This window comes from Emys orbicularis, chromosome 4 (genome assembly GCF_028017835.1).
Source record: "Emys orbicularis isolate rEmyOrb1 chromosome 4, rEmyOrb1.hap1, whole genome shotgun sequence".
Taxonomy (NCBI): Eukaryota; Metazoa; Chordata; order Testudines; family Emydidae; genus Emys; species Emys orbicularis.
This window is the reverse complement of record NC_088686.1, coordinates 73,096,350-73,118,768: the sequence shown is the minus strand read 5'-3', so window position 1 is coordinate 73,118,768 and position 22,419 is coordinate 73,096,350. Positions and strand designations below refer to the sequence as shown.

Sequence of the window (22,419 nt, the reverse complement as noted above, 5' to 3'; positions counted from 1 at the left end):
GTTTGTGCCGGACTCCCCTTTCTCCAGCCCTCAAGTACCATGATGCTAACCACTGATACCTCCCTCATTGGCTGGGGAGCACACCTCGGCAAACACACCATACAGTGCAGATGGACACCCACCGAATACAGCCTGCACATCAACCTCTTAGAACAGAGAGCGGTCTGAAATGCCGGCCGTCATTTCTTACCACTCTTAAAACATCAGACTCTAAGAGTCATGACAGACAATCTCGCTTGCATGTACTACATCAACAGGCAGGGAGGAGCGAGATACCATTCCCTATGCTCAGAAGCAATCAAATTATGGAATTGGTGTGTCCGCAACAAAATCTCCATGTTGGCTGCATATCTCCCCGAAGATTACCGCGGACACCCTGAGCAGGACTTTTTCACACAAGCATGAATAGGAGCTAGATATGAGAGTGCTCCGACTCATATTCCATCAATGGGGTCACCCTACTATAGACCTTTTTGCCACTCAGCGCAATAACTGTTGCCCTCAATTTTTCTCCAGAGCAGGTCTGGGATGCGGCTCACTAAGGGATGCATTTCTCGTAACCTGGAATGCACCACTTCTCTACGCTTTCCATCCCTTTCCCCTTCTGTTCAGAGTCTTGCGCAAGATACAGGAAGACCATCCTCAGGTTATACTAATAGCCCCAGCATGGCCACGACAAATCTGATACACTTGCCTGCTTCACATGACACTATGTTGGCCTATCAACCTTGCTCCAACATCCTGGTTCTTCTCACAAGACATGGGGCACATTCGCCACCCCAATCTGCAACTGCTCCACCTGAAAATGTGTCTCCTTCATGGCTCCGGGGTCCGGAAATAGCCTGTTCAGAGTCAGTAAGACACATACTAATAAATAGCAGGCGCAACACTACCAGGTGAACCTATGCGCATAAGTGGACCAGGTTCCACCTTTAGTACTGTTGCAAGTCAGGTCGACGCGGCTCATGCCCCATTGCTTCTCATACTGGACTATCTCCTTCAGCTGAAACAGAATGGATTAACTAATATTTCTCTGTGCGTACAACTGGCTGCAATTACTGCATTCCACTACTCTGTGGAAGGATACTCTGTTTTCGTACACCCTCTAGTTAAGCATTTCTAAAGAGTGTTCAAAATCTATACCCACACATACGTGTCCCTATCCCGCCCTGGAACCCCAACCTAATTCTCCGCCCTTTGACTAGACCTCTGTTCGAACCAATGGCAACATGTTCACATCTGCATCTAGCAATGAAAATGGCCTTTCTTGTAGCCCACAACGTGTGGGAGAAATCTCGGCCCTTATGACATACCCACCATATATGGTGTTGTATAGAGACAAAGTAACTCTTCGTCTACAGCCTAAATTTCTGCCAAAAGTTATAACATCCTTCCATCTGAATCAACCCATACATCTCCCCTCCCTTTTTCCCAAACTGCACAAAAATCAACAGGAAGTGGTTCTCCACACCTTAGACGTGAGATGTGCATTATCATTCTATTGGGATAGAGCCAAGCCATTTGGAAAATCTCTGCGTCTCTTTATATCCACCGCCAAATGGTCTAAGGGTACGGCTATATCGAAACAACGCCTCTCTAAATGGATCTCACAGTTCATGCGTCTAGCTTATGAACTTCACAATAAGCAACCATCTACCTCTATCAGGACACACATCACACAAGCTCTTTCCACCTCCATTGCATTCTTCAGTAATGTTCCCGTCATAGATATATGCAAGGTTGCCACCTGGGCGTCCTCAGATACATTCGCCCAACACTATGCCATCATGCAAGATTCCTCCACGCACACTGTCCTTGGACGTAAGGTCCTATCCTCAGTCATACCAGCAGCTCTGACACACCAACCTTCCAGCTAGGAGCACTGTTTGTAGTCACCTACAGTGGAGCGCCCATGGGGACACCACTTGAAGAAGGAGAGGATTACTCACCTTGTGCAGTAACTGAGGTTCTTCGATATGTGTGTCCCCATGGGTGCTCCACTACACGCCCTCCTCCCCTCTGCTTCGGAGTGTAACATGAAGCTCTGGTAGAGAAGGAACTGAGGGCAGTCGGACCACAAAGCGCTATATTATACGTCCTGTGCACAGCGTGAAGGAGGGGAGCTGCGCATGTGCGGTTCGATGGGCACTGCTATTGAAGATCTCCAACTCCAGACACAAAGGCGCTGCCGCACCTACAGTGGAGCACCCATGGCGGGACACATCTTGAAAAACCTCGGTTACTGCATAAGGTGAGTAACCCTCTCTTAAGGAAAACTCTGCTCTGGTATCACCCATACATAGGAAAACCACACTCAGGCCTGTACAGAAGTGGGGTTTTCCTTAGCCAGGTAAAGGTGTCTTTTATCTTAGTGCGGTTTGGGTCCTCCCTGGTCCATGTGCTTAAAGGGTCATTGCAGCAAGACAGGAAAGAGTTATTCCTAGTCCTGGTGCTGCCAAATGCAGGGCAGCAAAGGCAACCTGCCCCCTATACATTGTTATTTGCATTAGAAGGAAGACAATGGGCCTCCTTGACATCTTTACCAAGGACGCAGGATTAGGGAGGGAGCAGCCTCTTACCCCAAAGTAGAGAAGGGTTGGCCATCAGCCTCCTACCACCACTGCAGAAGATATCAAAGACATATAATGGACAGGTTTCTAGGGTTAGAAGGAACTAAGTGGAGTTGGTGGTATCTCCATGACGTCTCCCTATGGCAGAAAGGAAGAGCAGGATATCAAACGGTCCTTTCCCCTTCTGAAGGGAGGGAAAACATCACTTTTCAGTTTTAAGACTTTCACTTTTAAGCTATTCCATTTTGAAATTGTGGGAAAATACCCACCTCTTCTGTTTTTAACTTTTTTTTTCTTTTTCCCTTAGAAAAGTGGGGAATCTTTTACTTTTAACTTTCTCTTTAAGTGAGCGAAAGTAACATAAAGTAATATTGGCATTTTTTCCAGTTGAAAAACTGTCAGAAAATGGGGGGAAACCCATTTTCACACGTTGTTACTGTTTTACCATGATCAAATATTGAAAAACAGTAGAAAGGTGGGAGAAAATATAGGTTTTTCCACACTTTCTTAATTTTCATTTGTTTTCAAAGGAAAACCATTTTTCCCACAAGAAACTTTTGAATTATGATTTTTCCCATGAAAATTCATGAGGGGAAAAAAATCATATTTTCTAGCTAACTCTATCTGCTATTGTCAGCAACAGACAGGAACTGATAGAACATGAACTTCAAATCATTTCATTTCTTAATCTAATTTAGATTCCCAAATGTTCATGTGGGCTCAAAATTAGAAAAAAAATTGTTGTCACATCCCTAATTATTATAACCATCTTAGAGTGAAGTAGGGAAGATCCTTAGCATCCGATACATCCTGCAACTCAAAGTGGATGTAAAGCTGCCTTACCAGGGCAGGTGGGCATTCCCTATGCATAGGGAAATTCTGGCTTGGCATATAGCCATCTATATGAGCTCTGCACCTTCCAACATTCAATTGTGTAGGCGGCATGGCCAAAACAATATGCTATGATAATTCCTGGAAGGTTTAACAGCTACTAGGGGGCCTTTACAAGCTTGCATAAATTAGATCCGGCTGAGCCTGCTTTAATCTCTGCCCGCAGGACAGGGCTGGCTCTAGGATTTTTGCCGCCCCAAGCTAAAAAAAAAAAAAAAAAAAACTCCGGGAGCGCAACTGCCAAAGCAAAAAAAAAAAAAAAAGGGGATCCGGAATGCCGCCCCTGAAATTGTGCCTAGAGCCGGCCCTGCCCCAGGATTGGGGAAGAGCACAGCTTCCTTTCTTTAGGGTACCTTTGCTGCCTAACCCCCTTAAATCCTGCATTGTATGTGGCTCAGCTAGACTTGAAGATTTGGCTAAGGAAGTTTGCCTAAGGTTGCACAAGTCAGTGTTAGAGTTGGAAATAAAGCCTAAGAATGTTGTTTCCCAGTCCTCTGATCTGCTTACAATCACACATTCATTCTCCAAAAACATTTCAGGTCTTTAATAGTCTGAATCGTTTATAAATACATCAAAAGAGAGTTCCCTTTTGGTAAATAGCATGAATGTAATTGTAAAATAGGTCTGGAAAAACATGAGCAGAGGGATTTTTTTTTTTTTTTTAAGAGAAAAGCACAATTTCACTGATGACATGTAGCTTTCTGATAGCAGTGAAAGCCTTGGCATCATTTAGACAGCATGATCTGCCTGAGAAAAGATTAATGTTAATTAAAGTGGCATCTGAGAACTTCTGCAAATGGCAACAGCCAAGCTGGATGCAGTTATTTTTAGAACACTACATTGCATCCAGCATGACTCATTTATTAAGGTTTAACAGATGAATCAATAGCTCAGCTTCTCGTGACACTCCCTAAACATAGAACTGCATATAAGGACATATTTGGTCAGAGCTAAGATTATGAAAGCAAAACAACACTGCCTCAATCCAAGGCCACCTAAGAAGTTTAAAAATGTATATGTATTTCATCGAAGAATAAATGTATTTCTAAATGATATTTGAAAAGGATGATAATGACAGGGAAAACCCATCACAATTCTAACTTGCAAACTACACAGAAAATAATTCGGTGTATACAAAGAGATCCTGACATGTTTTGGCTTATTTTCAGAATATTAGTGTTTTAAAAAATATAAATACACTGCCAGACAGAGGTTGTGCTGGCAGTGACAGTTGAAAGTACTTCAGAGAAATCTTAAAATCATATCTTTCAATTTCCCTCAGATCAGATGCACAGATTCTTGGGCTGACCTGCAGTCTTGGTTTGTTTTTCATGTTCTTCAGACATGCTGTTTTCTTATCACTCATCTTGACATTTTAATCATCCTCTGTCTGTATGTGTGACATTGTGTAGCCCCCCCGCACCCCCAATTCTCACATGGTGGGGCTGTCTGTTTGGGGGAGGTTTGTAAGACAGCTAAACTAACACCAGTAAAAGTGAACAATTTTTGTTCTGCTTTAACTTCCTGTTCGGAGCACTTACCAGATCAGAATAGACAGGTTTTTACTACTCTTGTGTGAAGTGCACAGAATTTTAATGATTGGTTCTGCCCATTTCTAGCAAAGTCAGTATGGCCACAGAATTGTGTACCGCATTTTGCCCAGTAGTGACTCGTACTCTATGTGAAAGTGCACTCAAGAAAGGGCTAGTAACTAGTGATACCATTTTAATTTTCTGTATATGTAAATTTTACACTGGTGAAAGGTGCCAAGTAGACAGTCCTGGAAACCAAAATTCTTTCTTTATTTGTATAACAGATACATTACAGTACAGTAAAAGAGTAAATCCCTCCACTATTCCCCACCCCCCATGTGACTTACTGATGACCTGGAGAGAGTCACCTCCAGAAGCGGCAGACTATGAAAGGCCTTGAAAGTAAATACAAGAAGTTTGTTTGATGCAGTAGAGAAAGGGGACCCAGTGGAGGGATTGAAATAGAGGGGTTATGGTTGAAGCAACAGACCAGGAAAATGATCTTTGCAGCAGCATTCTGAATGGAAAAGAGCAGAGCAAGTTTGTATTTGGCACAGTCAGAGAGAAGGATTTTGCAGTATCCAAGGTGTGATAGAGTTTTAGCTGTGTGGATGGATAGGAAAGGTCATACCTTAGAGATGTTTTGCAGAAAGAATTGGTAATGTTTAGCTATAGCCTGCAAGTGAAGACCTAGAGAGAGAGGTCTGAGACAAAGATGATGCCCAGTTGATAGGCCTGAGTGGTGATGTTGTCTACAGTGATCAAGAAAGGAAGGGTTGAGAAGGGAAGATTAGGAGCTCTGTTTTTGGCATGGTTAGCTTGAGCTGGCAGATACACATGCATGAGGAAATGCTTTTTCTCTCCTTTTTCTTCATCTCTTTTTTCTCTTTTTCTTATATAGTACTCTGTGAATCTTTTCATGTTTCTCCCCTTTCCTTCTCTAACTGCATCCATTTTCTTTTTGTGTATTTTGCTTTTTCTTCCTTTCCCCCAATTCTTTCAGGGGAAGGAGAGATTTTGAGTTCTTTTACTCTAAGTTGTGTAAGAATAATTTGGCTCCTTGGTACATTGGTGTTTCATTATATGATATGATTGCATAATGGTTGTAGGTGTAAGCATATCCATTGTATTGCTTTGCTATTATATTTGTCCCATAGAATTTTAAATCGTAATTGTTTCCCATCAAGCCTCACTGATATAGATGAATGGGGGAGCAGTACATAAGGTGGAGCATTTTGAACTGAATGTGGTGCAGAATAGCTTGACTTCTCTGGCTGAGCTGCAAGCCATTTATAGGATCAAGTATCTTTGTTTATTTGTGATGCTGGGGTTCTTTTTCCGACTTAATTTAAAAGTGTTTAATTGTGGTGTCAGGTAGGTCAAGCCAAGGATGGCGCTGTGGAATTGGGAAATAAATTGGCTTGTGATAGTGTATGCCGTGAAACAGAGTAAAAGAGGTATGGCTGAGCGACCATTTCTGTATTTAAACAATGACATAATTAGAGGTATCTCATTCTTTTTCATAAATGTAAACAGTGTGACCTTTGACATTTCCACTGACATTGAAAGTGCTCTATTGTCAAGGACACTGTTTTAATATATATGTATATTAAGCAAAATGATCTCCTTCACTCTTTCCAGTTTTGCCCTTTTTTGGGTTCATTGTGACATATCTGCGCCTTGGCAGGCTCAGAGCTCTAAGAGGAAGTGCTTTATGATGATAATTGAAGGCACTGATACGTTTGTGATTCAGTCAATCCATCCATTATAATGGCACTGAAAAAATGAAAACCAGTCCAGAACTCTGAATTTAATGAGGTCCAAGTATGATAATCATCTAAAATAGGGGTCGGCAACCTTTCAGAAGTGGTGTGCCGAGTCTTCATTTATTCACTCTAATTTAAGGTTTCGCGTGCCAGTAATACAATTTAACGTTTTTAGAAGGTCTCTTTCTATAAGTCTATAATACATAACTAAACTATTGTTGTATGTAAAGTAAATAAGGTTTTTTAAATGTTTAAGAAGCTTCATTTAAAATTCAATTAAAATGCAGAGCCCCCTGGACGGGTGGCCAGGACCCGGGCAGTGTGAGTGCCACTGAAAATCAGCTCGTGTGCCGCCTTTGGCACGCGTGCCATAGGTTGCCTACCCCTGATCTAAAAGGAAGAACACAGTAAAAGCATGTGAGGTTTCATTTTGTTTAATATGAATAATGTTGTCCACATCATGATTCAGTATTATTTCCCGAGGTAACTAATTGACAGTAATTTCTATTACTTCATCCTAACTTTGGATCACTGTCACCTTTCACATTTGGTATTTGCCTTAAATTTAATTTTCCTATCACATATAGCCCAAGATAAAATGATCAGCCCTTGACACATATAGCTTTGATTAACACAGATCAGTCCTTTGGAAAATGGATTAAATCCACAGGGTCTGTAAAGTTTTCATTGCACAGGAAGAAAACTAAACCAGTTTAGCGGTGAAACCACTCTCAGATATAGTTCAGCAATTCCACATTTTCTCTCTGGGAACCATTTCAGATACACCAGTCAGAATTATGATCAAAACTACTCATCCTTGTTCCCTATCAGTCAGTCTCCACCAAACTATGTGGTTCCAGGCACACACTTACAGTCCAGTTGCAAAACTGCACGACACAAATCAAAATATTTCTGTTTAAAACATGTTACATTTATTAACATACAAGTGGTAGAGTTTAATTCATCCACATGAGTCTACTGATTCAATTATTCTGAGTTATTTATTGACTTGACCTGGGAGAATGGTGAAGGGAAGTTTCAGGGCTGGAATCTCTGGTCTGCTAAAGCCACTTTTGTGTCAAGGGATGGCTAGTGAAGATTTCTCCCTGTGCAGAGGAACTTTCCACTCGTGTAAATCTCACAGTAGTGGCTCTGTCTCCTCCTATTCCCATCACCACTGGTGTAAGGAGAAGGAGAGGATGTATTGGGAGGTTCCAGGGATAGGGAGGGCATGAGTAGGACATGGAGAGGAGGGAGCATGGCAGAATGGAGCTCTGCTACACCTCACCTCCACTGGCATGGACTTTACTCCAAGTAACATTAGGGCAATTTGTGTGCAGCCCTAACTTATACCAAGGCAGAGTTGTTCTTAATCATGTGGCAGCCAGCTCCCTGCAACTTTCCCTCAATTATATTTGAGCAAAGCTCAGGCATAGTGGAAAATCAGAGCCCTCAGTGTACTGTATTGTCATTGGCAAAAATCAGACACACAATTCACCACCAGTGAAACCCTACATCTACCCTGCAAAATAAGACCTGCAGCAATGAGTCTCAGAGCCCAGGTATACTGACTTGGGATCCTGCTATGGGGCTAAAAATAATAGTGTTGATGTTCCCACTCGGGCTGGAGCCCAAGCTCGGAGACGCTCCCCACTCACTGGGTTTCAGAGCCCAGGCTCCAGCTTGAGCCCAAACGTCTACAGTGCTATTTTTAGCCCTTCAATGCAAGGCCCGTGAGCCCAAATCAGTTGTTCTAGGCTCTGAGACTCATTGCCATGGGGCTTTTTTTTTTTTTTTTTTTGCAGTGTAGACATACCCTATGTCATCTAACTGCTCATAAGTTAAATACCATGATGATGAAAATGCCTGTGTCCTGTCTATGCCTCAGTATCCACTTATGCTACCACCAGTGAATGTGCACCGGTGGTGAATTACAGGGATAATTTTTCCTACCATGACATAGCCTACACCTTTTTCATAAAGCAGTTTCACTCCACATGCAACAAATCAGTTTTAAAGGTGACCTGCTTGTAGAGAGATGTATAGCCAGAACACATACGCCAAATCCTCTTTGGTTTGAAAACATTTTTTTTATTAAAAAAGCAAAATGTATAATAAATTAAAGCTGTATTTCATTATATTCTAACTGCATGTATATCTTTCTAGCTGAAAGAAAAAAAACATCCCTGCCAAGTAAGAGAGAGAGAATTTAACTGTATAAATATTTGATAATTCTCCACTGCTTTGTCATTAAATTTTTTTTCTAAATGGGTTTCACTTCTGTAGGACCTAGAAAATAATTAGTTCTGTTCTGCAGCAGACCCAGCAGGGGAATATTAATTAATTATATTCCTAGAGCTGTACTGTCATTATCAGTGATAATGCTTCATGATATGAACAGGACCAGGGTAGCATGTCCTTGGGGGAGAATATCAGTGCCTGTAAAATAGAGACCTAATCCTGCAAATGCATACCACCAGCCGCAGTACTTATTATTGTGAGTTTTAGTCCCATTGCTTCAACAGGAGCAGCAAATGACAGTAAGGTCTTGCAGTATACAGTCTTCAAATACACATCCTTTACAAAGGCTACTCGAGGGGTTTTTTTTGGGTAGGGAGAGCCATGGAATACATACAGGTTTCATACATCACCTTCAGCCCCCAACTAAAACCTCTCCAGCGCATCATCAAGGATCTACAAGGACGATCCATCATTCTCACAGATCTTGGGAGACAGGCCAGTCCTTGTTACAGACAGCCCCCAAACCTGAAGCAAATACTCACCAGCAACCACACACCACACAACAAAAACACTAACCCAGGAACCTATCCTTGCAACAAAGCCCGTTGCCAACTCTGTCCACATATCTATTCAGGGGATACCATCATAGGACCTAATCACATCAGCCACACTATCAGAGGCTCGTTCACCTGCACATCTACCAATGTGATATATGCCATCATGTGCCAGCAATGCCCCTCTGCCATGTACATTGGCCAAACCGGACAGTCTCTACGTAAAAGAATAAATGGACACAAATCAGACGTCAAGAATTATAACATTCAAAAACCAGTTGGAGAACACTTCAATCTCCCTGGCCACTCGATTACAGACCTAAAAGTCGCAATATTACAACAAAAAAACTTCAAAAACAGACTCCAATGAGAGACTGCTGAATTGGAATTAATTTGCAAATTGGATACCATTAAATTAGGCTTGAATAAAGACTGGGAGTGGATGGGCCATTACACAAAGTAAAACTATTTCTCCATGCTTATTTCCCCCCCCCCCCCCCCCCCAGTTCCTCATATCTCCTTGTCAATTGCTGGAAATGGGCCATTTTCATTACCACTACAAACAGTTCTTTTTCTCTCCTGCTGATAAAAGCTCACCTTAACTGATCACTCTCCTTATAGTGTGTATGGTAACACCCATTGTTTCATATTCTCTGTGTATATATATATATATATCTTCCTACTGTATTTTCCAATACATGCATCCAATGAAGTGGGCTGTAGCCCACGAAAGCTTATGCTCAAATAAATTTGTTAGTCTCTAAGGTGCCACAAGTACTCCTGTTCTTTTTGAGAATACATACAGTTGGCCAGCTGTTTACCAAAGAAACTTTTCTAATTTATTTAGAAACTAAAACTATAACTGGCTCGCTCTCCCCTTGTACCAGTACATTCTACTTAGGCATGATGTTTCTCAACTTTTTAAAAAAGTATCTTTCTATTTTTAATAGAAGCTTTGATTAAGAAACACAAAAGTTAAAACCAACATATCAATCTTTCCAGACAACTTTCTTTTTTTTTTAAAAAGGCAATGCATGATATGGTGGGAAAGAATTTAGATAGGCAAATTATGCCAGAGAAATGGGCTTTGATCTGGAAATAAGGACCATCAACCTTAGTTTGTAGTATAATAAAATAAAATTTCTTTAAGATATTTTTTCAGTGGTACCTCACACCAGTCTAGTTAAAAAATAGAGACTGAATGAGGATAAATATTGGAGAAATTGTGGTGAAAAAAGGATTGTATGCATATGCAGTAGCCATGTTGTTTAAAAATAAAACCACAACATTTATGTACCCAGCAAAATAAAGGACAAATAGATACTCAGGTCTTTGATTACCATTTATTCAATACTCAAAATATCTTCTCCTAAAAAACAGCACACCTGTACAATTTTTTTGAATATTAACATTTGATAGATACCCCTGGTTTGATAAATATGAGTAGAGTCAATAGTTTCATTCCGTTTAATAAAATAACTAAAAACAACATGTCCCAGGTGATGTAAAGAGGGTCATTCTGTAATATTGGCAGGCCCTGCTAAATAGAGAAATGTTATGATGATATTACTGTATGATGTTTCTCTAAGCAAAATGATAAGTTCAGTGTTGTAATTATTAATTTTTTCATTTTTAATATTTACATGTAAATCTATTAAAACTTCCCAAATAAGTAGTTATAAAAGAAATCACAGAATCATTAAGGAGATGAAACTGAATTTCCAATTTTCTAAGTGGAGATTTCAAACTCTGGAGGATTTTTAAAAATGTGAACTATTAAAAAAACATAACTATGTGACCATGGCATTTAAATGAAATGAATTTCTATAACTCCTTTACTGCTGAATTGTGAGCTAGGTATGTGGAGCAAAATGAATCTCTACTGCTGCCTCACATATTTGGTAATATACATCAACACGGAAGTGCCATCATAAAACAGTGCTAGCTTAGGAGTGTATGGCTGAGGGGCTTTTTTTGTGGTATGTTCAATATTTGTTTGCTATTTCAAATCTAGCTCAGAGTTGTAGCAGCCAGAAGTTTTTACCTTCTGTAGGCTTTACAATCCAATAGTTCTTGATGGTCTATGAGAAATGAGTTGTTCTGTTTGTCTCTTTTTTCCACAATTATCTCTGCACTTTCTTCCATGTTGGTCCCTGTATATGGAATGCCCTTCCTGAGTTGGTCCATAAAGCCGCTACCCTCTCTCTTCATATAGGATACTAGCCAAAGTCCATTGAAGTCAATGGTTGTCTTTCCAACGGTTGACTTCAAAGGGCTTTGGATCAGGCTCTTCAATATCTCCTGAAGATCCATATCTTCCACAATACCTATAAGAAACTTACTAATTAGTAAAGCTCCGTGTTTGTCATGGAGGTCACAGAAGTCACGGATTCCATGACTTTCCGTGACTTCTGCAGCAGCCGGTCTGTCTGAGCAGTCACACCGGCTGCTGCTGGGGCAGTCTCGAGCCCCCCCAGCAGCAGGAGTTTCGGTGTGGGGAGGCTCAGGACTGGGGTAGTGCTTACCTGTGGGGGGCTCCCCGGAAGGACGACAGGAACTCCCCTCCCTCAGCTCCTAGCTCCATGTGCTGCCTTAGCCCACAGACACCGCCCCTGCTGCTCCCATTGGCCGCGGTTCCCAGCAAATAGGAGCTACAGAACTGGGGTTTGGGGCGGAGCAGAGGCAACACGTGGAGCTTGGGGCTGGAGGTTGCTGCTTCCCAGGAGCCAGGTAGGGAACCTGTCCCAGCCCCGCCAAACTCCCCTCCCACCCCCCAAGAACCCGTGGTGCCCCTCAGGCCGCCCTCCCCACCCCAAGCACCCGTGGTGCATCCCCCACCCCGAGCACCTGCGGCGCACCCCGCCCCAACCACCTGCAACGCCCCCGGTCTGGGCCCCCTCCCACCCCCCCCGAGCTGTCTCCCCTCCCCCCAAGTTTTAGTCAGGGGTATATAGTAAAAGTCATGGACAGGTCACAGGCAGTGAATTTTTGTTTACTGCCCATGACCTGTCCATGACTTTTGCTAAAAATATCGGTGACTAAAACATAGCCTTAGATCTTCTACTTGTCCATTCTATTTAGCTATTTTTACCCCCCAAAAAATCTGCTCCATCATGCTGTGCACTTCCCTTTGCTGAATAACTGCATATTCCTATTGATATCTCCTAGGTCCTTCCTCCCAGCCCCCGTTGTTACGCCCGTTTTTAGGTCTGGTTTGAAATTAGTTTGCCAACTCCCCAGGGTATATTATATTTTATTATTTTATAATTTTAAAAAAATTGTGGAATCTGGTAATTAATGACAGTTGAAGTAAAGAATAAAGCCCTAATGATGGTAATTCCTGCTTGGTTGACGTAATCTTACCTCTCAGGCTCGCCAAGCACACTTTGGTTCGGATGCTCATTTTAACTACTTAAAGGTTTTTATTTGGTTAATGAAAGAAACATTTTCTGAACTGCTCAAATACCAAGTTTACACTCAGGACTAACATACTAAGAAATAACAGTGACAACATGAACAACATTCCATGCTTTGTGATACTGGTTATGAGAATATTTTCTTCTCCCAATTTCAGGTTGGGTGGGACTATATCTGCATACAAGATCGTGCCAGACGAAATTGAAGAAATCAAGGTACAGTAATACTACTGTCTTTCAACACTGGAAGTGTTTTGCTGGGGAGAATTCCTAAGGTGTTACATGAAAAAGCCCTCCTCCCTTCTTTTGTGCTTTGGAATGCACAGTGTGTGTATGGCCTTCTCTTAATACCTTACCTGATAAATACTGGAAATGGTAAAAAATAATTTTAGATATTGAATAGATGACCTGACTGCCATTTGGAGCAGTCTCTAAAATTAAAAACAGCATGAAAATAAAAATGAATTTTTGTCCTTTTTATACATTTTAAAGTCCTTTTTTGTCACTGAGTATGACAGATTATATTTGCTATATTCATCTAGCTATATCTCCACAGGGCAAAAACATAGTTTTAATCAACCTCACAGAATTTAAAAGACTCAATAAGGTTTTTGCCTTCTAATTTCTGACTTGGTACCTTTGTTTAAATTGATTGGGGTATTTTATTGTACAACAATTTTAATCAGGCTTTCTAGTTCGTGGCCAGAATTTTAAAACATGACTGCCTAAAGTTAGGTTCCTAAATCCATATTTAGGTGCCTTAATAGAACTGACCTGATTTTGAAAGGTGCTGAGCACCTTCAGCTCTCATTGACTTTAGCACGATGTGTTGATGCTTAGCAATAGCACCTATATAATTCACGCCATTTATGTTTACAGATTCCGGAGCCTAACTTTAGACATCTGACTTTGAAAATGTTGGCCTAATTTTTTTTAACTTTTTAGAAATATGTAGGCTTGGAAGGATTAGATTTTTATCACTAAATGTCAGTAAGCATTGATTTCACTGTACACACCCAAACCAAAGAAAAATATTTCCATTGATAATCAAAATTTACAGATTGGAAAGGTGAGAAAAATGCAGCTTGAGAACTTATTAGAGTTTGATTTAAGGATATTTATTTTGTATATTTAGACATGTGATGTTGACAGTTTCTATTTTAATGGTTATAAAGCTTTAATTTTGAATCTTGACATCTATTGCCATTAAATAATTATTGTCTTACACCCCCCCCCCCATTATTTCCTGCAAATGTGAAAATTGAAATTGCTAAAAAAAAGTTTAAAACCTATAATTTTGCAAAACTATGAAAATTTAAATCAATAAAAATCTTTAAAAATGGTTAAAAACAAACACTGATATTATCCATCAAAATTATAAAAAAAAAATTGAATTCTGTCAAGCCTAGAAATATTTAAACTTTTCTATTTTCCTTTGGCGATCAAAAGCATATCCAGCTCGGGACATATTGTCCTTTTATCCTTCTATCAGACCTCTGCTGCTCTGAGGCCAGGTAAACAGACATCCACCCCTCCCCCTGTAAAGCCCTGGGAACTTTGAAAATCCCCTTCCTGTTTTCTTGGCAAGTGCTCACTTATCTGGCCAGGTGACAATGCCCGTTCCATGGAGCAAAGGACTCCCAGTTTAGAACAATGCTGAGCTACTGGAGCTGATCAGTGTTTGGGGAGAGGAGGCTATGCAGGGACCCAGGATGCCCCACAATAGGGTGACCAGATCAGAGAGATAAAATATCGGGACGCGGGGGGGGGGGGAGGGGGGGGGCGGGAGGAGGGGGAGCAAAAAAAAAAAGCAGTTTCACTGCACACGGCGGGGCCGGGAGCGCAGCGCGGAGGCTGCTCCAGCCCTGCAGCGCAGTGGATCCGGGCGGGGGCAGCGCGGCGCGGGCAGGGGCCGGGTGGGCGGCGCGGGGGCATGGGCCGAATCCCCACTGCTGCCGAGGGAGCCCCGTGCCCCTCCCTCCCGCTCTCGGCTGCGCTGCGCTCCAGCGGCTGCGGCTCCTTCCCGGCCGCGCGCACTGCCCTCCCCTCGGAGACTCCCGCCCCCCAGACCGCCCCGGACACCGTGCCTCTCCCGCTCAGCTGCACTCCAGCGGCTCCTTCCCCTGCCCGCTCCGCGCTGCCCCCGCCCGGACCCCACCGCGCTGCCCCGTGGGCTACAGAGCTGGAGCAGCCTCCGCACTGCGCTCCTGGCCCCGGGCCCTCCGTGTGCAGCGGCCTGGGGGCCGGGCAGGAGCCCTCTGGCACGGCGGGGGGCTCAGAGATGAGCCCCCCCGTCTCCCTCCCTCCCTTGCCAGCCCCTCTTTGCCCGCCCGCTCGGTGCCCGGGTGCCGGAGCTGACTCACTTGCTCCAGGATCCAGGCGCCGCCGCCGCCACCCCCCATGCAGCTGCAAGCCTGGGAGGGAGGAGGAATGCCGCGTGGTTGGGGAAGAGACGGGGCCAGGGCGGGAACTTGGGGAGGTAGTCAATGGGGGAAGGAGGGAGCGGAGCCGGGGCGGGGGGGGGGCGAGAGTCCCTCTGGGAGGGCAAAATTTCGTGTTTGTCCAGTGTCCCGAACAAACATCGGTCGGGACGCGGGACAAAGAAGCAAATATCGGGACAGTCCCGATAAAATCGGGATGTCTGGTCACCCTACCCCACAATCACCCCCACCCCCGCCCCCTTCCCACAAGACCTATTGTCAAAATGGAGAGGGCTGCACTGTGGGATAGCTATCCTCAGTGCGCTGCTCTCATCGGTGATGGAAGTGCTGCAAATGTAAACACACACTGATGCCTTGGAAGTGAGTACATAAACCAGCGCTTTTCTTTCACTGGTTCACTATCACCGTTGAAACTGATAGCCTGAGAGTTCTTGCAGTAAAGAGAGGAAGTTTATTCTGTCTGAAGTCCTATAAAAGGAGACAGAGAACAGAGGGTAATCGGAGAAGAAAACAGGAGAAAGAAGAGAGGATGAACAGAAAAACAGAAGTGATTAAACATATAAAGGGTTGTGATGGTTCTCCGGGTACCTGGGTCTGTGACACCCCTTGCTACCCCTGCCTCCAGGGTGACAAAGTCCTGCTTGAGGTAACTGGATGTAGGCTCCCTAAAACCACCTGCTTTTCAGCCACTCAAGCACTCTCTTGTGGGCTATGCCAGCCCTTTCTTTGCCTTGCAGGTTAACAAGAGGTGGACCCAGTCCCCAAGTCCCCTCAAATCAGTCCCCTATGATTTCCATCCCCTGACACTGAATACTCTCAGAAATCCTAAAAGCAGTGTAACCCCATTTTACCAGATTTACCTTAGATCACTGCTCCTGTATAACACACAGCAATTGTAAAGAAACAAAAGAAGGTTTATTTAAGAAAGAGTAGAGATTCCACTAGAAACAAGAGAGAGTGATGGAAACAAGTGGTTACAATACAAAACAAAATAATAAGACATGAACTAGGGCCTACACTTATTAATATTTACCTTTCCTATCTAATAAAGTAGCTTTCCCCCCAAAGTTCAGAGCTGGCTGGCTTCAGAGAAACCAGGCTCCAATCTTTCATGAAAAAACACCACTGCTCTATCAGTGAACAGATCCAGAATGCCTCTCCCTGCTCTGTGTTATGCTAAAACAGCCCTTTGTCTTTATTAATAGATTGGGTGATCCCTAGTCTGCTCTAAGGTTCCTTTTTTTACCTCCAAGTGGTTTTGATTGTTTGCAGGTGTTTTGATGGTTTTCCATTGACTGTTCTGGGATGGGGGAAGGGTAGGCAATTGAACATGCATTACATAATTGGTTAGCCAGGGAGGGTGATCCAGACTAACAGGGCTACCCCTCTGATTCCTGCTTCAGAGGTTCATCACCAAGACATAACATTTTCTGGTGACTAACTTTTACTCCAAGACCATAAGAGAATAATTTTCAATATGGTTACATATATTGTTCCTTAACTGTTACCCATACACACATCTGACAATCGTTACAAGCTTTCAATAAAGACCTCACAAGCTACACTCTGTGGATAAATACCAAGAAAGTGGTATATTAGATGTAGTGAGTTTGTCAGGTCTGAGACAAGAGTTGTTCGGAAAGAACAATGAGCCTTTTTCAGGTTGGCACCCATGAGTCTCTGTGTCAAGGGTAAGAAATGGAATCTCCTCTCATGCACAGTAATGCAGAGGAGAAATTCCACTTCTCATCTTCCCTTCTCCCTGCCTATATGTGAAATTAAAGCCTAGACTTTTAAGGGTAAGGAAAATAACTATAGTTTTAAATATATGATTTATCTTGACATGTTGCTGAACTAAATCCACAGGGTAAAGAATAATCAGATTGCCCTTTACTAGCCTTATAGAGTGATCCCTGCTCCCTGATGGGCAAAAGAAGCGGGTTTTCTCAGTAACAATACTAATTATGAAAAACGAAGAAGAAAATTGGGGACAAAACTTACAGAAGGTGTGCCTCAAGCTTGAAAGCTTCTCCAGGTTTTCCAGCATAAGTGTTAGGTTGACCTCTTACACAGCTCAAAGTGGTTTGTGGGGAAAAATACCATCCTATTGACTTTTGAATTAATATAACTTGAATATCAGATATGCTAAACAGAGACCTCCACTATGTCACTGACTTCATGGAGGAAGAGAAGCCATCTAAGCCTTGATTATCCTCAAGGTTGAAAAGAATCTTTATGAGATTAGTAATAATATATGTTTCTAGAAGTGTTAATATGTTAGAAGGGTAAAAGAATTCACCAAGTGTGTATGTATGAAGTTTGTGCTTACTGTGTACCTATGTGTGCTTATAGTTTGTGTAATTATGTGCATGCCCTTGAGTGTTTACAGTGCATTTATGCTGCATATCCTCTTGTGTGGGGGTGTATGTGAATGGCCATCTAGTGTGTGCATATACTTTGTATGTGTGTATACGTTATATGCGGTATACCAGAGGTTCTCAAACTGGGGGTTGGGACCCCTCAGGGGGTCGCAAGGTAATTTCATGGGGGGTCACGAGCTGTCAGCCTCCACCACAAACCCTGCTTTGCCTCCAACATTTATAATGGTGTTAAATATATTAAAAAGTGTTTTTAGTTTATAAAGGGGGTCGCACTCAGAGGCTTTCTATGTGAAAGGGGTGACCAGTACAAAAGTTTGAGAATCACTGCTGTATACCCATCTCTCTATGTGTTTATACTGTGAGTTCCCATGTACTGTGTTTCAGAGTAGCAGCCGTGTTAGTCTGTAACCACAAAAAGAACAGGAGTACTTGTGGCACCTTAGAGACTAACAAATTTATTTGTGTGTGTCTGCATTGGGGTGGCACTTGGGAGGCGGGGGTGTTGCGAGGGCTATAGCCACCCCAAAATTTGCCTTGGCCCCCCTGTAGCCACCCCATAGCAGCTGCCACTCTCCAGCCACCCAGCTCTGAAGGTGGACTGGAAAGAGTGGCAGCTGCTGGCCAGGTGCCCAGCTCCAGCAGCAACAGAGAAGTAAACCTAGGCAGGGGGCAAGGGTGCTAGCCCCTGTTCTGTGTTCCTGCCTGCTGGGGCATGCCACCCAATGCAGGTGGTGGGTCTGGGGATCCCCACAGTGGCCCAGACTGACCCACTCTAGCCCAGGCTCCTCCCCAGCCCCTGTGGTCACTGCTCCCCGAAGGCTCTGCTGGCCCTGGAGCCAGGTCCTCCGCCCGGGCAGCTCTTACCTGGCCCCGGCTTCCAGCATCCGACAGGGCCGGGGGCTGGACCTTGGGGGGAGAAGAGGAGCAGAGGCAGGACCATAGAGAGTGGGAGCTAAGGCACACCTCAGCCCCCCACCGGGATGAGGCTGATTCCACCCCTGGCTTGCATGCATATGTGTGCTTCCTTTTGTGAGTGTGTATGTATTTATTTAGTGCATGTGCATGGCTATAACCAAAGCTCCCACTCCCCATTAGCAAAAATTCAGATGTTATGACTTAGGTGGTAATCAAAAATGTGATATATGTAATCTAAGATGGAAATAACTATGGGCAGTGGATGGAGCCCCCCTTTGGGGAGGCTAGCCCCCAGCTCCGCCCCTTCCACTGGCACCCTCCCCAGGGCTGGAGCCCCAAGACTCCCTGCCCTGCCCCCCCTCCCCCCAAGGCTGGAGCCATGAGCCTCCCACCCGGTGGAGCCCCTGGCTGGCCGAAGCTCCGAGCCTCCCACACACCCACCCAGAGGAACCCGGGGCTGGCTGCAGCTGTGCCGTGCCTCCCCTGCCCGGACCCAACCCACCCAGGGGAAAAGTGTCTGTTAGAACAGTGGTCTCCAAACTTTTTTGATCGCGCACCCCTATCAGTAAAAAAATTTTGAGCGCGCACCCTCTGCCGCACCGGCTCTACCATTTTTGCCAAAGCAAAAAAAAAAAAAAAAAGCACTCCTCCTGTGCACACCCCACTTTGGAGACCACTGTTTTAGAAGATGCTTTTGATATGCCCCATGCAGGTTCCAGGGTGGCTCAGGAGGCAGTATGTGGCTCCCCGGAACCTGCATGGGGCATAATAAAGCAAAAATTCGCCGCCAAACCCCACAACTAGGGGGTCCAGTGGCTGCAGCAGTGCCGGGGGAGGCAGAGCCTCCCTTGGCCTATTATACCCACCGCCCATGGAAATAACCTTTATAAGTATGCAAAAAACCCAAAACAACTTTTATAGAATTTTAACCAATTTGCATGCCATGTACAAATGAACAAAATTTAACTATGTCAATTCTATTCTTCTATTCATCTTCAGCCCACTTGCAGTGCGGGAGGCAGAACCAAACCTTTCAGTCATTGACAGAGTGAATGCCCCAGTTGCTTAAATCCCATCCAGTTTTAGTTCTCAGGTATATACAGCCTTTTCCAGATTCTGTGCTACACAGCTGAAACTCAAACAAAAACAGGAGAGTACGAGGAATGTTTTTATTCCTACTCTCTTGGATTTATTGGAGTCTAAGGCCTTGTCTACACTACGAGAGTACTTCGATTTTAGTTAATTCGACTATGTGGAATCGATATTACTAAGTCGAACGTGTGTGTCCACACTAAGGACAGTAATTCGACTTTGTGAGTCCACACTAACGGGGCAAGCGTCGACATTGGAAGCGGTGCACTGTGGGCAGCTATCCCACAGTTCCCGCAGTCCCCCCTGCCCTTTGGAATTCTGGGTCGAGCCCCAAATGCCTTCTGGGTAAAAAAATGTGTCGAGGGTGCTTTTGGGCGCCTGTCGTCATCCGTCCGTCACTCAAGCCCTCCCTCCCTCCCTCCCTCCCTGAAAGCGCCGGCGGGAAATAATTTCGCGCGCTTTTCTGATTACTGACAGCGCGGACGCCACAGCAGTGCGAGCATGGATCCCGCTGCGACCATCGCTGCAGTTGTGGCAGTTCTCAACGCCTCGCAGCTTCTCCTCCACCTGTACCAGAGGCAGCTGCAGATCAATCATGAGAGGAGGCTACGGCACTACCGTGACGGCATGAAGTCTGACACTAGCTCCGACCTCTCTGAGAACATGAGACCCAGCGCCCAGGACATCTCGCTGTCACTGGGTCTTGTTGATACTGTTGAACGGCGATTCTGGGCCCGTGAAACCAGCACGGAATGGTGGGACCGCATAGTGCTGCAGGTCTGGGATGAATCCCAGTGGCTGCGCAACTTTCGCATGCGGAAGGGGACTTTCCTCGAACTGTGTGAGTTGCTGTCCCCTGCCCTGAAGCGAAAGGACACCCGGATGCGGGCAGCCCTGACTGTCCAGAAGCGAGTGGCCATAGCCCTCTGGAAGCTCGCAACGCCAGACAGCTACCGGTCCGTCGCTAACCAGTTTGGCGTGGGCAAGTCTACCGTGGGGGTTGCTGTTATGCAAGTAGCCAGGGCAATCGTCAAGCTACTGCTATCTAAGGTAGTGACCCTGGGAAACGTTGAGCTCATCAGAGATGGCTTTGCCGAGATGGGATTCCCAAACTGCGGTGGGGCTATAGATGGGACTCACATCCCTATCCTGGGACCGGACCACCAGGCCAGCCAGTACATAAACAGAAAGGGATACTTTTCCATGGTGCTGCAAGCACTGGTGGACCATCGGGGACGTTTTACCAATATCTACGTTGGATGGCCTGGCAAGGTTCATGACGCTAGGGTGTTCAGGAACTCTGGTCTGTGTAGACGGCTGCAGGAAGGTATTTACTTCCCGGACCACAAAGTAACTGTTGGGGATGTGGAGATGCCTACAGTCATCCTCGGGGACCCTGCATACCCGCTAATGCCCTGGCTCATGAAGCCCTACACTGGCGCACTGGACTCAGGGAAAGAACTATTCAACTACCGGCTCAGCAAGTGCAGAATGGTGGTGGAGTGTGCTTTTGGCCGTCTCAAGGGCAGATGGAGAAGCCTACTCACTCGCTGTGATCTCAGCGAGACCAATATCCCCATTGTGATAGCTGCTTGCTGTGTGCTCCACAATTTGTGTGAGAGCAAGGGGGAGACCTATATGTCGGGGTGGGAGGTTGAGGCAAATAGCCTGGCTTCTGATTACGTCCAGCCAGACAGCAGGGCGATTAGAAGATCACAGCGGGACGCACTGTGCATCAGGGAGGCTTTGAAAGCCAGGTTCCTGACTGAACAGGGTCTCCAGTGACTTTTTACTTTGTGGACACAGATGCTGAACCTGCCCCCGTTTCTTTACCCAGTTACTGTTGACTATCCTTCCAAGTTACATACCCCCTTCCCCACCTTCCCAACAAATAAAATCTGTTCTGTTCTGTTAATGAACAAGGTTCTCTTTTTTACTGTTTTCGCGGGAATGTTTTAAACCGGGGACGCAGACTGTGGCGGGGGGCGGGCTTACTGTTTTGATGCAAATGATGCTTCTAAAGTCCGGGAATGACAGGCTCCGCAGTGCTGCATTGGTTGTTTCAACGCAGCCTGCCAGCAGTCCTGGGCGGGACTGGATGTATGTGTCGGCCAAGTGACTTTCTGGCAGGGGGCGGAGGGTAACAGATCCCCTGCTGCGTGGCTCTGTGATCCAGGATAAGGACCGCGGCATAGGATCTCTAACTGCCCTCCCCCGACACAAAGTCACAGATCAACCCCCTCGCACCCCAGAACAAGAAAACCGCCTCCCAGACTGACCAGGGTAACTGGTGACTGTGCTGTGTATGTGTCCTGATGCTGGACCTGCCCCCGCCTCTGTAGCCTGCTACAGGGGACTGTCCTGTCCAAGTAACAAACCCCTTCCCCCCCTTCAGACAGAATCCCCTCCAAAAGACACTCTCGGAAACAGTACTTAACAGAAACCGATGTTTTATTACGAACCGCACATGAAAAGGGGGGGGGGGAAGGAAACTTGGACATGGGCTAGTGTGAGATGGGTAGGAAAGGACTTTTCAAACTTTGGAACGAGAGCCTTCCATTGCTGCAGCAGTGTGCAGTGGCCGACTGACAGTTTTAACGGCCCTTGCCGCCCCTCCTTC

At 44.8% G+C, this 22,419-nt stretch overlaps 1 protein-coding gene across 2 annotated transcripts in view; it reads left to right on the top strand.

The window, feature by feature from the left end:
- Positions 1-22,419, top strand: part of GPHN (gephyrin) — a 582,350-nt gene that overhangs the window by 267,851 nt on the left and 292,080 nt on the right. For both annotated transcript variants that reach the window (XM_065404477.1, XM_065404478.1), the window contains one exon: positions 13,129-13,186. In XM_065404477.1, coding sequence (XP_065260549.1) covers positions 13,129-13,186 — 58 coding nt within the window. The remainder of the gene's footprint in view (positions 1-13,128; positions 13,187-22,419) is intronic.